This window comes from Silurus meridionalis, chromosome 18 (assembly GCF_014805685.1).
Source record: "Silurus meridionalis isolate SWU-2019-XX chromosome 18, ASM1480568v1, whole genome shotgun sequence".
NCBI lineage: Eukaryota > Metazoa > Chordata > Actinopteri > Siluriformes > Siluridae > Silurus > Silurus meridionalis.
The window spans coordinates 21,161,072-21,175,320 of NC_060901.1; the positions used below are offsets into that span (position 1 = coordinate 21,161,072).

The 14,249-nt window shown below is 41.6% G+C and overlaps 1 protein-coding gene across 4 annotated transcripts; it reads left to right on the forward strand.

Annotated features, from left to right (window-relative positions):
* Positions 1-213: 213 nt before the first annotated feature.
* armc2 (armadillo repeat containing 2) lies at positions 214-12,963 on the forward strand. Of its 4 annotated transcripts, none has more exons than XM_046874271.1 (18): positions 214-340; positions 1,273-1,511; positions 1,601-1,673; positions 1,753-1,879; positions 3,283-3,427; positions 5,202-5,254; positions 5,405-5,518; positions 5,821-6,011; positions 6,096-6,198; positions 6,355-6,587; positions 7,517-7,662; positions 8,198-8,297; positions 9,043-9,325; positions 11,037-11,159; positions 11,278-11,391; positions 11,481-11,613; positions 12,396-12,535; positions 12,773-12,963. In XM_046874271.1, exons 2-18 carry the CDS (start codon positions 1,309-1,311, stop codon positions 12,913-12,915), a joined length of 2,424 nt encoding a protein of 807 aa, XP_046730227.1. In that variant the 5' UTR covers positions 214-340; positions 1,273-1,308; the 3' UTR covers positions 12,916-12,963. The 4 variants fall into 4 exon arrangements, with proteins under 4 accessions (XP_046730227.1, XP_046730229.1, XP_046730228.1 ...); XM_046874273.1 differs by having other exon boundaries at positions 1,753-1,858; XM_046874272.1 differs by having other exon boundaries at positions 1,756-1,879.
* The last annotated feature ends 1,286 nt before the right edge of the window (positions 12,964-14,249 follow it).

A 14,249-nucleotide genomic window follows, 5' to 3' on the forward strand; every position in this document is an offset into this window, starting at 1 on the left:
ATTTGCATGTTAATAATAGAGACTGTCACTTTACTTAACTATGCTTCATTTATATAGGAACGTTCCTGAGGAACTGCATGAAAAAATAAATCCTGTAAAGAAAAAGATCTCATTAGGTTTATGAATTGAATGCAATGTTCAAAATAATCCAATGGTCCAATAGACAATATTTAAACAGTCTGTCTGTCTGTAGCCGTTTCAACATTCAGCTCTTGCCCTTTCACGTGCACGCGCGTCATGACGTCATCACCGGTGAGTTTCCGCGTGCACAGCGTTCCTGGATACAGAGTGGGAAACGGACACAACACCGGCTTACTGTGTACAAATAAAACCCAATAAGGTAAATATCAATATTTAACACGTTTTAATAACGTTAGTAGTAGTAAGTGGGCGTGGTTTCTGCTGTCTGTGAAATGATTTCCTGTCGAGCTCTGTAGCGCGAGACCACCGTGTTTGGAGGAATATATATTTATATATTTATATATAAGTCCTAAAATACAGTGTGTAGGTCTACACACCATCACCAACTTCTTCTTTAATACTACTGCTTTCTCTTTTTCTTAAAAAGTCCCTCACCTTTTTATATATTCATGTTTGTTGTTGTCGAGCTTGAGTTCCTGCGACCAGGGTGCACGCGTTGCTATGGCCACGCGGCGCGTGAACGCGCATGTGTCCTTTAGCAGACTAGAAGACTAGCTTTAGCAAGACTTTTCTTTTCTTTTCTTTCTTTCCTTCTTTCTTTCTTTCTTTCTTTCTTTCTTTATTAATGTATTTATTTTTCTATCTATCTATCTATCTATCTATCTATCTATCTATCTATCTATCTATCTATCTATCTATCTTCATTTATTTCTTTTAATCTATTTATTTATTGTTTTTTATGTTGTTTATTTCACTTTAAAATTATGAAATATAAAGTGAATCAGCTAAATGTTCTCTCTCTCTCTCTCTCTCTCTCTCTCTCTCTCTCTCCCAATCGCTCTCTTTATACTCATGGTCATACTGTAATATAATACTCGAGAATCAGCACTTTTTCTTTTGTTCAATATATTTTTCATCAATTATGATTCGTTTGAATATTTGGTCATTTCTATGGAAATGTATGGTTCTGCAAAAGTATGTGCACCCTCCGATCCAGACAGTGTGTATGGTGTATTACTGATAAATCCTACGTCACGATTCTGCCATATCATGAGAAGTTCTATAACCATGGGATGATGACTGACGGAGATATAATCATCTTGATTGTCTGTTGTTTCTCGTATGGTCTAGACGTAGTGTCTGGTTAAACCGGACTGTCCTGCACACATGGCCTCTGTGGAGCGTAAGCAGGAAAAGCAAGGACCCTTCTATCTGGGTTATGACACCAAAAGACCGACGAGTGCGGAGATAGTGACGGAAGCCCGGCGTTCCCTCAGGACTCTTCAGACACGGCGGCCCTTCACCCCACGAGAGGAGCACCGGCAGCTTTTCACAGGATCCCACGATGGAAGACCGCCGTCCACATTCAGGTCTTTTTTTTTTTTTTTCGAAACCTGCTTCGATTCTCTTATTGAACATTTCTTGTTTTATAATTACTGTTTTTTTTTTTCTTTAACAGTCTTCATGCTAGAAATTTCGAAGTTCCGGATTCCAGGCCGAATTCAGGGACTCGCCTGTCGCCTTTGGGACACGTAAGCTGATTTATCACGACGCTTCTGTCTGACGATGTGAAAAAGCTACATTTTAACAGCTTTTATTATTACACGTCAGAAGCCCGGGTTGCCACGTCCTCCTCCGGATGAGCGTACGGACCGCAGAGGTTCAGGAGGAGCTCGGAAAAGGCTCGTCAGGGCACGATCGCTCACGCTGGAACTCTGTACGAGCCAACACTCAACCGGTGTGTGTGTGTGTGTGTGTGTGTGTGTGTGTGTGTGTGTGTGTGTGTGTGTGTGTGAGAGTGACATGAAATAAAAAAATATCTATCTATCTATCTATCTATCTATCTATCTATCTATCTATCTATCTATCTATCTATCTATCTATCTATCTATCTATCCACACACAAACTATAAGGTCAAAAGTTTGTGGACACCCAACCACATTGAGTCTCTAATTGCTCACTATATGGGATGGAGTGGATCTTCCATATCTTCAAGGAGCTGGCTTTGTGCACAGGGGGCAGGGGCATGGTCATGGTGGAACATCTCAAGTGCGGGGAAAATGTCATGCTACAGCATTATGGGAACATTTTGGGGAAGGAGCACAGATTGGCCTTGGAAAGTTGGGTGTCCCAATACTTTTGTCCATACAGTGATGTATCTAAAGCATTAGAGATTAAACAGGGCCGAGCGTTGGGAGCGTGATAGTAACCAGAAACGTCTAAGAAACAGCACCGAGAACTAAACAAGGCAATGGGTCGAGGAGAACAAGTCGGAGTCGTGCTGAATAAGAGAAAAGAGTCCTGCCACAATACTTCTGTCCTCCATTCAGTTCTCGCTATTCATGTGTCAGCCCATTGTAAAGAAAGACCAAAGGCGGCTTTTCAGCGTAACCCTGCTCCCCGTCCCCGTCCCCGTCCGCCCTTTTTAAAAGCCACTCGGACAACTGTTTAAGTGCGTCACTCGCTCGGCGGAACGACAGGATGAATAGACGCCTTTGTGGCCTCCGTAATAAGCAAATTTATATCAGTAGTATGGGAACAATACCGGCCAGTCAAGCCGCGTGCGTAGGAGTTCACGTCCGCGGCTTATAACTCACTCGCCGTTCACGCAGTCTCACCTGCACCGAGAAATCCGATCCAAATGGGACCTTTCATGGCGAGGCCAAAAGTTTTCGGACGCCTGTCTTTCAGACGTTTTTGTCTTTTTTCTTCAAACTGTTAATATAAAGCAGAAAGCGAAACATATTTGTAGGCAGATCAAATCTTTTAGATTCTAAAATCACAGATTAAGTCTTTATAATGCATAAGGTTGACACCATATGGTTGCTATGAACGTCCAATTTCACATGAAGTCTCTCCATTTGCTCTTATAATAACCTCAACTCTCCTTTAGGTTTTGTGGAGATTTGTCAGGCACCGATGTAGATGTGAGGAGGTTCTGACCCAGTCGTCTAGACGTCCCAATTTGTCAAACTCTGCCATTTTTCCTGCTTTCAACATCAACTTCAACAAAATGTTGCTACATAACATATATATCGACCTGCTTATAGGTGCCATGATGAGAATATACTCAGTGTTCTTCATAATGTTTTACCTGGTCGGTGTTTACATATTTTTTTTCCGTGTTAATATTTCTGTAGCTCCTCAATCCGTCGGTGTTCACGAGCCAACCGTGAGTATGAAGTCGTCCCATCATGTGTACACCAAGTCCTCACATCCCGGTCACAACCAAGAAAGAACAGAGAAACCCTTAAAAATAACCACGCAGATACCAACCGAACACAGGTACGCATTTTCACACAGTGCCAGCGTGTAACCAAGCCAGCTCCATGAAGATCTGCTTTCCATAGGTTGAAAGTGTGTAGAAGATCTTATCTGGCCTGCTATAGAGCCTGCTATCGAACACCTTCAGGATGAATTGGAACATCAAAAAGCCATTCTTACGGCGAGGTGTCCGAAAACTTTTGACCATGCAGTGTATTTGGTTGATCCGTGAAACAGAAGTGCAGAAGAACTCGAGAGTATTTACATATTCACAAATCCTAGTTGAGAGTAAAACTAAGGGAGGAACCCAAACTCAATGCAGGAATGATTTTTGTATGGAGAGTCGGAATCGCATCATTTAATCGCATGTTGGTGTGTCCAAATACTTTTGGCCTGCATGGTTTATCTGGTTTTAGTGTAAATATCTTATGATCAAAGCTGCAACTTTTCTCACATCTCCGTGAATTTTGGATGGCGATTTTAAACTGTAGGGCCAAAAGTTTGTGGACACCGACTGTAGAATCGTGTTCCAAAAGGCGTTCAATATGGAAAAGAACCACATCCAGTGACCGGTGTTCCTCCTTTCTCTTCTCTTCGGATCTGCCCGCTTCATCCCAACGCCCTACCTCTTCAATTGTGGAGACCGCTCTGTCTCGTGATAAAAATCAACGGAATGGAATTCAGAGGTGAAAAGTCGGGCGTCCCAATACTTTTGGCAGCACATTCTATTTTAGTATTGGGTTTATACACGTTCTGAAGAACTCTGCATTCGATTTCACACGTCTCTCCCCTCCTCTCTTTCTCTCTCTCTCTATCTGATGATGGAGCAGTATTAGATTGAGTGCAGGCTGCTCCGTTTAGCCACCAGCGTAGTTTCGCTGAAGACTCGAGCGATGAGATCACGTCTCAGACTCGGGCACTCCATCAACAATGAGGCATTATGAAGGCATTAAGACCCGAGCGTTCGTTCTTCCCGGGAGGGTGTTTCTGAAGAAGCACGTCGACCTTTATAGCATGCACCGTATGGCACAACATTCAAAACAACAAGCTTCACCGCGACGTGGCAGGAACGACTCGGACCCCAACACGCAGCCTTGTGGTTTCCTGTCTGCTGCATGCGGCCTTTTATTTGATTTTTTTGCTCTGACCACTTTGCATGCGTTCACATTATGCAAAGCTGCAGATGTTTCCGAGATTGTAAGCAGTGAAGCTCATCTGTTTGATCAGACACCATCGGAACCGTCCGGTACGCTTTATTATGATACCAGAACACCGCAACAGAGACACCTTGTGGAAAGTTTGGAAAATGTCCATAAGATTGTGGACACTTGACCAAACCCTATTCCACATTTAATCTCCGTTTACTCTTGTAATAAACTCCACTCTTCTAGGAAGGGTGTAAGAAAAGTCAGGTACTCATGCAGGTGAGAAGTATAAAGGTGATGTTCCAACTCATACCAAAGCAGGAAGCTCTATATCAGGCTACTCAAGATCTTCCACACACATCCAATTTTAATTTTATGTTCTCATATATCCAAGTTTTGTGAGAACAGATTGGACAAGAAGCAACATACGGCTGGAACAGTCGGTTCTCCCAATATTTTTGGTTACATATGAGTATTGTGTTTCTTTGAAAATGTCCATTATGGATTGTTTGTGGAAAAACGCCATAATTGACACACCTTTCATCTTTTTCTGTCGTGTGTGTGTGTGTGTGTGTGTGTGTGTGTGTGTGTGTGTGTGTGTGTGTGTGTGTGTGTGTGTGTGTGTGTGTGTGTGTGTGTGTGTGGAGTAGAACTTTACGGTCCAGCAATGCTGACTTTTCCCGAGCCAAAGGAAAACCACCAGGTCAGATTCCTCTCCACTCTCCTGTGATCTGGTGATCCATACGAACCCTAAAGATCCCAGCCACACACACACACACCTTTTGTGCTATGTTCCACTGGTGTCTATTTTCTTTTTTATTGGACTTTTGTGGTCCGTCTGTTCTTCTGACAGACACATGGCATGGACGCGGAGACGCCGCAGGAGACGATGGCATCGACGACGAATCGCTCTTCTGGACCAACGACGTGCTTCCCGTGGTGCAGACGTTCGAGTCGGTTGCTCCAGGTGATTATAAACTACACCGTGTTCATCTAAATAAACCTCAATACTGCGTGCGTACGCATTAAAGCTCACGTATGTAGAAGACAAAGATCTGCTTTCCATTGGTTGAATGTGTGTGGAAGATCTCAAACACCTTTGGGCCGCCTTACTTCCCCTCCTACATCTTCCCTGAAGCTTATTATAAGTGTAAATGTGGAATGAGATACTCCAAAAGAAACCCATTGTGTAACTACGTTATGGTGAGGTGTCCACAAACTTTTGGCCATGCATTGTATATGGATTTTGAGAGAGTGTTTTTGTTTTAGGAGGAACCGTTGCTCCCGAGACCATCGAGCGCCTTCTTGAGGCCTGTAGAGACCTCTATAATGTCCTGCTGGAGAAAGGCATGCTGGGAAAGCGTTTGAAGAGAAGGTCCTACATTCTCCGAGCGCTGTTTCGGCTTATCGATTTGGGATCAGACCCGCTCAACCTCGCCCTAGCTCAACTCATACTCGCGGTAAGGACCGCAACGTTGAGGACGTACCGCGTTTCTCGATGGTAAATCTACGATTTTATCGCCGTTTTCTGAATGTCGTTCCAGCTCGAGGTCAGCGGGAACAACCTGCTGAACATCTGCAAGCTCGTCTTCAAAATAAGCCGGAGTTCCAGAAACGACTTCCTGTTCCAGGATGACCCGGTTATCGGTGCGTGTCTGTTTCCCGTGTAACTCATTCACTCTGATCAGTCATTAACTGACTTTCATGGTCTGCTTATTTTGTGTGTGTGTGTGTGTGTGTGTGTGTGTGTGTGTGTGTGTGTGTGTGTGTGTGTGTGTGTGTGTGTGTGTGTGTGTGTATCAGATTCCCTTGTGTCCCTAATAGATGATTGTAATAGCGGTGGAGAAGCTGTGCTGTACTGCATGGGCTCCTTGAAGCTCCTCTCAGGAAACAGCTCCCTCGCCAGGTTGCTCCTGGATAAAGACTTCATCGCCGTCTCGCTACGGCTCTCTGAGCGTCTCGTTCAGTTCTCAGACCCTACAACTTGCCCTACTGATCATCACACACACACTGTAGCAGGGCATATACTGGTGCAGGTGTGTAGTTTACGATCGTCCGTCTTTCATCCTTCATATATATTAGGGATGGTAGGATTCATTGATTCGCATCTAAACATCGTCGTTTTTTGTTTTATCACGTTTTTGCGTCGCTCGAAACCAATCTATTATATAGTAGTCCAGATTAACATGGCAGAGGTAGAGCTGTATCTGCGTGCAGACAGAACTGGAAAAGAACGTCTGGGTTTTATGTCTTTATTTTTTTTCCCTTTTTTTTTCTACTACAGAGGCGTGTGTGTGTGTGTGTGTGTGTGTGTGTGTGTGTGTGTGTGTGTGTGTGTGTGTGTGTGTGTGTGTGTGTGTGTGTGTGTGTAAAGGGCCATGAGTTGGAAGTCAGATTTTTATTTATTTATTTATTTTTATTTAATTTTTTATTGCAGTATCCCGTTGTGATGAATCGAATGGAAATCGGATTGCAGTCGGGGGAATCGTATCGCATCGGTAGCTGCTCCATATGTAGCGTTAATGTATCATATTGTTGGCTTAGTTATGGAGATGCACATGTATGTGTGCATGTATAAAAACAATCACTTCTATCCCTGAATCAGTGCAGAGAGAGAGTCTGAGCAGAAAAGCTTGGATATCATCAATGTTTTCCCTCATGAGGTTTTGGAAGCAATGGAACAGGGATTTCGAGAAAAAAAAAAAAAAAAAAACTCCGCCTAGACATTTCTCAGAATCAAACCGAACTGGACAAAATAGAAAGGATGGAGTCACCCAGGATTCCTAACACAAGGGCAGATTGTTTCACACTTATTTCTTGGCTTGTCCCCCCCACACACACACACACACAAACACACACCCTTGTATCTGTTAAACAGCACTTGAACACTGTTTTTGTCTACAGGATGCCATTTTTTTCTATAGGACTAATACGTGGGTTTATATCGTCCCCCCCGGCATTACAGGTTACGTCGGCTTTGCGAAACATGGCCGACTTCCCGGAGTCCCGTCCCTCCTTTCTGTCCAACGACGTCTTTTCTAGATTGTGCGCAGTCATGGATCGTCACCAAGAAGACCAGGACGTCTGCCTGAATGTATCCAGGATATTCAGGTAAGAGACCTTGTGATCAATGAGGTTTTTAACGGAGATCGAAGGCAAAAGCATGAGTGATGCACATGCCAAAAGTATTTAAACACCATTTCTAGTATCTGTATCGTTTACGTTTAATGCAGAACGACTTACAACTAAGGGTTAAGGGCCATATGTGGCTCTTTGCCTAAACCGTTCCCACAGTGTACACAACATCTTTACACAAAGCTATCTCCATGAAGATATGCCTCCATGGGTTGGATGTGTGTGCCTCGTCTTCATCAATTCCCGACTTAAACGCCCTTGTGGCTGAATGACATTTACAAACCTCCACAAAATCTTGTGGAACATCCTCCCAGAAGATTGGAGCTTAATATCAGATAATTAAAACGAAATATGGAATGGGACGTCCAAAAATAAGCACATAGCAAGATTATGGTCAGGTGTCCACGAAATTTTTGTCCATGTAGTGTACAGGCAGTTTAGCAGTAAAAATGTGTGTGTGTGTGTGTGTGTGTGTGTGTGTGTGTGTGTGTGTGTATGTGTGTGTCTCCAGCAAACTGTCCTCCTATGCTGAGTGCTGCTCCGTTCTAGCCGAGACACCGAGCTGCTACAGGCTATTTTTATCCCTGTTGTGCAAACACAGCAGGAAACAGGTGAGTCCAGCCAAAACATATGTATACTAAATGCATACACACACACACACGCACACACACACACACACACACACACACTTGCTCTACTGAATAGACCAGTGTTAAACCAACACGCATAATTCTACCCCCCACCCCAAAAAACGTGCAAAGACATAAACACACCCACAAACCCTTGTTGCAGGAACATACCGTTCTTTGTGACTTCCTTCCTTTTTTCCCCTCTTCGTGTCTCCTTCTTTTTATTCTTTATTTTTTTATTACCAAGACAGGACAAACAGCTGGACACATGACCATAAGATCGCTATGTGCTTCTCCTTGAACATCCCGTTCCACATTTAGTCTCCGTTCGCCCTTATAATAAGCTTTCACTAGAAGAAAAGATGTTCTGCTAGGTTTTGTGCAGATTTGTGAGATCTCATTCATCCACAATGGTGTTATTGAAGGTACTAATGGAAGTGAGGAGGCATGGGGTTGATGTTCCAAATGATCCCAGAGGTGTTCAATAGGGTTCGAAGCTCTATAGCAGGCCACTCAAGAGCTTCCCACCTGTGGAAAGCAAATCTCTGTTGAGGTGGATTTGAGGATGTTTGGGCCTCCTAGTTTGATTAAAGGGAAAATTTAATTGTGTACATTGATGCGCTTTGAAGTTTGTAGAAAAAGTATATATATATATATATGCTTCTACTTCCAATTCGTCCTCCTGTGTCCAAAAACTTTTGGTGCATCTCTGTTTTTTTCTCCTCAGGCACTCACGGTACGTCTGCTGTTCACGTTAGGAAACCTGGCAGCGAGGAGCAACCACGCCAGAGAGAGAGTGTATGAGGAGGAAAACACCACAGGGGTTCTCCTAGAGCTTTTCCAGAGCTACCTGCAAGTCCCTGAGAACCACCCACACGAGGAAGAGGAGGAGGAAGAGGACGTCCTGATCAAGCTGATCCGAGTGTTGGCTAACATGTCCATTCACCCCGGTGTAGGCTCGTCACTGGCAGCTAATACACAGTGTGTGGAGCTTCTAATGAAAGTGATTGGTAAGAACAGAATAATCACACACACACACACACACACACACACACACACACACAGCTAGGCCTTCAGCCAAAATTCACTTCGGGTTCTGCGTGAGACTCTCCGAGCCGGCACGGAAGAACGAGGCAGTTCACACTTCCTGCCTCAGATAAGCGTAGACTATTGTCTAATCAGCATTTATTTATTTATTTATTTACCCCCCATCCCCCCTCTATCTCAGACACACACACTCTTACGCTTCAACAGTAAATATTTCAGCGATCGCAGGTTCCCGGCAGCGATTCCCAGCATGCACGGCGCTCCGAACCAGAAGCGTCTGACTGTACAGCTGTTATTTCCCAGAGACTGTTTTGATAAACACACTTTCCTATTCTTCACGTATTTCCGAGACGCAACAACAGAGAAACGCCGTGTGGTTTTTTAGGTGCAAAACCGAAACCCACTTTCAGTCCTTTTTTTTTTTTTTTTTTTTGCACATACTGGGTGTAGGGTGAAACGGTGAGTTATCGCTTCCTGACTAGAAGAAAGAAAGATGAAGTTGATATGAGCTGTTTGTTGTTTTATATCAAGCGATTCAAAATCTCAGCCATTAATGGGATTCTCTGTCTGTCTGTCTGTCTGTCTGTCTGTCTGTCTGTCTGTCTGTATCTATTTATCTATACACATATAGATGTAGATTTAGACATATATATATATATATATATATATATATATATATATATATATATATATATATATATATAAGATAAATAGATGTACATATATAGGTATATAGACAGAGAACTCTTACTTGGAAGATAGACGCACATTATAGATGTTTATATATATTTATATATTTAGGGCTGTCAATTAATTAAAATATTTAATCGCGATTAATCACACGATCGTCATGAGTTAACTTGATTAATTGCACATTGTTATCTGTTCTAAATGCACCAAAAAAATTATACTTTTCAAGTTTTTATTATTGTAATCAACATAATCATGGACAAATATGGTGCTTTATGCAAATGCATGTTTATTATTAGTGAAACAAAACAATGTAAATCATCAGGACACCAAAATTTTGCCGTGTTTCCACACGGACTGTTTTGATTGCCGGATGCTTGAGACTCGGTGCATCACAAATGTCCCATAACAATTTTTCTGTAGATTTTTTAAATATATATATATACCCGAGTAAAGAAAGGATGAAGGTATAAAAGTTTTTTTTTTTTATAAAAATAGTCAAACGAGTTCTCTCTCACACATCTGGTCCTTTTGTCTGCTCAATTAAAACATCTTCCTGTTTTCAAGACGATCAGAAGGGAAAAAAAAAAGATCTAAAACCAGATGGAAAAAGAAACCGAGACAAACACACGTTCTCGCGTGCGCACTCGCGCGCTGACAGAGAAATCGACAACTCAAACCGCACGTCTATATTCGTCACGGATGTCGCGTTCCTCTTCTCGTTCAATATCAGGACAACAAGACGCTTCTGAAACTGCTCCCAAACCACCCGAAAGATTCCGCCGTTCTAAAGCGATCGTTCGCGATATTCAAGCTGCGACCGGTTTAGAGCGTGCGCGACCAAAAATATTTGGACACAAGTTATTTTATATTGCGTCAATATTGATTTTATATATTATTATATTTTTGTTGTATATTTCAACGAAAGATTTGTTCTGATTTTGAACGATGGACGTTTCTTCCCTTCTCGACTTTGTGTTTCAGAGCTGCGGTCTGTGGACGAGAGTCCCGAGACGGTAGTGAACGCTTTAACCGCCATCAACAACCTGTCCTACGTCCAAGGAGAATGCTCGGTCGTCCGTCTCCGGCACGCACACGTCTCCAGGTGTAAGAGAACAAAATGTGTTATAACAGTCATAAATGATCCGTGTGTTATATAATAATCATCATATTATAATTGTGTGTGTGTGTGTGTGTGTGTGTGTGTGTGTGTGTGTGTGTGTAGTGTTGCTGAGGCTGTTATTAAGCCCGCGCATGGATGCAGTGTTGGAGGCTACACGTGTGTTCGGTAACCTCTCTCAGATAGAAGAAGTACAGAGTTTTATCATCGGGAATAAAGGTGTGTGTGTGTGTGTGTGTGTGTGTGTGTGTGTTATACATTAACACTAACTAAATTTGCCCGTGTATGTGTGTGTTTTGCATGACTAGTGCACCAGTTCGTCGTGGCTCTGCTGGACTCCAAGAATCCTGACATGTGCTTCTCGGCATGCGGAGTTCTCACCAACCTCGCTGTAGATCCCAAGAACAGAGTCATAATTAACCAGGAAGGAGCCATACATAAGTAATTTTATATATATATATATATATATATATATATATATATATATATATATATATATATATATATATATATATACCTGCAGATTTTAATTTTCCTTACGACATCTAGTTACATCTTGAATTCCTGCTGCACCGAATCGCACCCAGAGATAAAGTAGCGCCGTCAGATTACATTTATTTCCAGGAGAAAGGCAGTAGCGCTGCGTCTCTACCGATAACGAAGCTGTTGGAGATATCTCCTGGTGCTGTTTCTCCTTCTAATTCTCCAATTTGCCTACAAATTCACCGTATTCACCGAAATCCACCAGCTCAAGAAGATTATTCGTAAATGTCCAGGTGCTTACGCAGTGCATTCGTTTAGACGACGCCTGAACTTCCAGCCAATCAGAATCGTGTATTCGGACTGATCGTGGTGTACTGTATATACGCTAGCGATTAGCATCTCCACGACGGATACCCAAGCGATTTGCATTAATTTGATATAGCCAGACGCTTTTTTCCTGTTGTGTCTGCAGGAAGATGCAGCTCTACCTCTGCCATGTTAATCTGTATTCTATGGAACTCTCAGGACACGCCTCGGTCTCCTCGAAATGAGGAGGAATCAACCTACGTAGAAAATATTTAATATTATAATAGTGTATATGAGTGTGTGTGTGTGTGTGTGTGTGTGTGTGTGTGTTTATTTCACACACACATATATATATATATATATATATATATATATATATATATATATATATATATATATATATTTATTTATTCCTGGTTGTGTGTTTATTGCAGGTTGATTGATTGCCTGCGGGATTTCGGCCCTCAGGACTGGCTCTTGGCTACACAGGTTTGTCAGACGCTGTGGAACTGCACTGAAGACACCGAGCAGGAACATGCACAAGAGCTGCTGGAGATCCTGAGCCTCTATTCAGGTACACACACACCTGTATTTATATTATTTCCAGAATTTTTCATTAAGATCATGTAAACTTTTACCTCAGAAACCTTGACCCTTTGGCTCGTCCAAAATTAAAAGTCTGTACAGACCAGAAGCCCATAAATATTGGCACCCTTTACAAAAAAAATCTCCACAAGCCTTTTCTTCACCTGATCATGAAGATCTTGATAAAAGTATGGTTCCACCATCTCCTTCTCTCTTAAATTTCCAGACCAGAAGGCTTTGAAGTGGCCTTCAAGCGCCGATATAAAGGCTTACCAGGAAGCGTGCTGGGAGCTGAAGTTCTTGCCTGTAGCCGAGAGGCTGCTGAAACGAACAAGGAGACTCGCAACCGTTCCCGGATGCCATCAGTGAAATAAGAGAGAACATTTAATGATAATAAAAATCCAGGGTATAGACTAAGCGCACTTTATCTTTTTATAATATTCGAGTCATTGAAGGATCAGAACATCAGGGGCCACCTGGAACCATATGTACAATTCAAACTCAGAACCACACTGAACCTCAGAGAACTGTATTGCCAAAAGTATTGGGACACTTTTTTTTTTTCCCCCACTGAATATTTGCTTCTTTACCAACCAGTTCTCACAAATTTGGAGGCACACAATTGTACAGAACGTCTGTGGATGCACGATTTTCCATTCCCTTGAACTAGGAGACCCGAAACCTGTTCCAGCATTCCATCTGCTTTCCATGTGGAAGATCTCGTGTGGCCTCCTGTAAATCTCAATCCCTATTGAACACTTTTACTAACACCCCTGAGAATTTAATACAATTTGACAAAAATGTAGTGGAACATCTTCCCAGAAGAGTGGAGCACATTATATGTGCAGATGGAGATAAAATATGGAAAGAAACACATCTTATAATCAGGTGTCCACAAAGTTTTGGCAATACAGTGTTTATTATGAATTCTATTTAAAATATTAGAAATGTGCAACATAAAGAAAGACGCAAGTGTGTGTGTGTGTGTGAGTGATACAAGATTGTCCTTGGAATTTAAGTCATACAAAGAGATTATATATTTTTTATTTTTATTATTCTTTTTTAAAACACCCCCCCCTCTCTCCTTTTTTTTTCCTAAACATGTCATCAGTATCTGAAGGTCAATAAAAAAAACTTTAGAAGGAAGGCCATTGTTTCTTACTATTATATTTATATATATAAAACTTTCTGTTCCAGTCTTTATCATAATTTTTCTCTGCACTTTAATTATTGATTTTCCACCTTTTTTTTTACATTTTTTTTTTTTATTTAAAAACCATTCTTTATGAACCTGTCACTGGTCTCAAGGTAGTCAGCAGGGTTGATAAAAGAAATTCAATATTATTTATTTTTTATTTCTTTTAATTATATAACCAGACGGTCAAATCTCCATCAGTACCTTTTTTTTTTTTTTACACAATAATTATTAATTATTCCTTTTTTTTTTCTTTTAGAAATAATCACAGAATCTGTAGTCCTTAAAACATTCACACGTTTATTAAAAAAAAAAAAAACCAACAACTTGAAATTCTTGGCGAAAAAAAAAAAAACCACAAGCAGCGTTTCGATCATCGCTGCAGGTCAAGTATCATCATTAATCATCATCATCATCGACCAGACGATATGATCCTGCTGGCCGAAGAGCACTTCTGAGGAGATAAACACCAAAGGAGGTATTTCTCTTTATTACACTGACAAAGAAA

Bases quoted from the DNA above. Each gene is read 5' to 3' on its own strand.
- armc2 (XM_046874271.1), top strand. From the start codon at position 1,309: ATGGCCTCTGTGGAGCGTAAGCAGGAAAAGCAAGGACCCTTCTATCTG. The intron at 6,199-6,354 runs GTGCGTGTCTGT...TGTGTGTATCAG, and splicing joins CCAGGATGACCCGGTTATCG to ATTCCCTTGTGTCCCTAATA. The intron at 12,536-12,772 runs GTACACACACAC...TTAAATTTCCAG, and splicing joins GATCCTGAGCCTCTATTCAG to ACCAGAAGGCTTTGAAGTGG.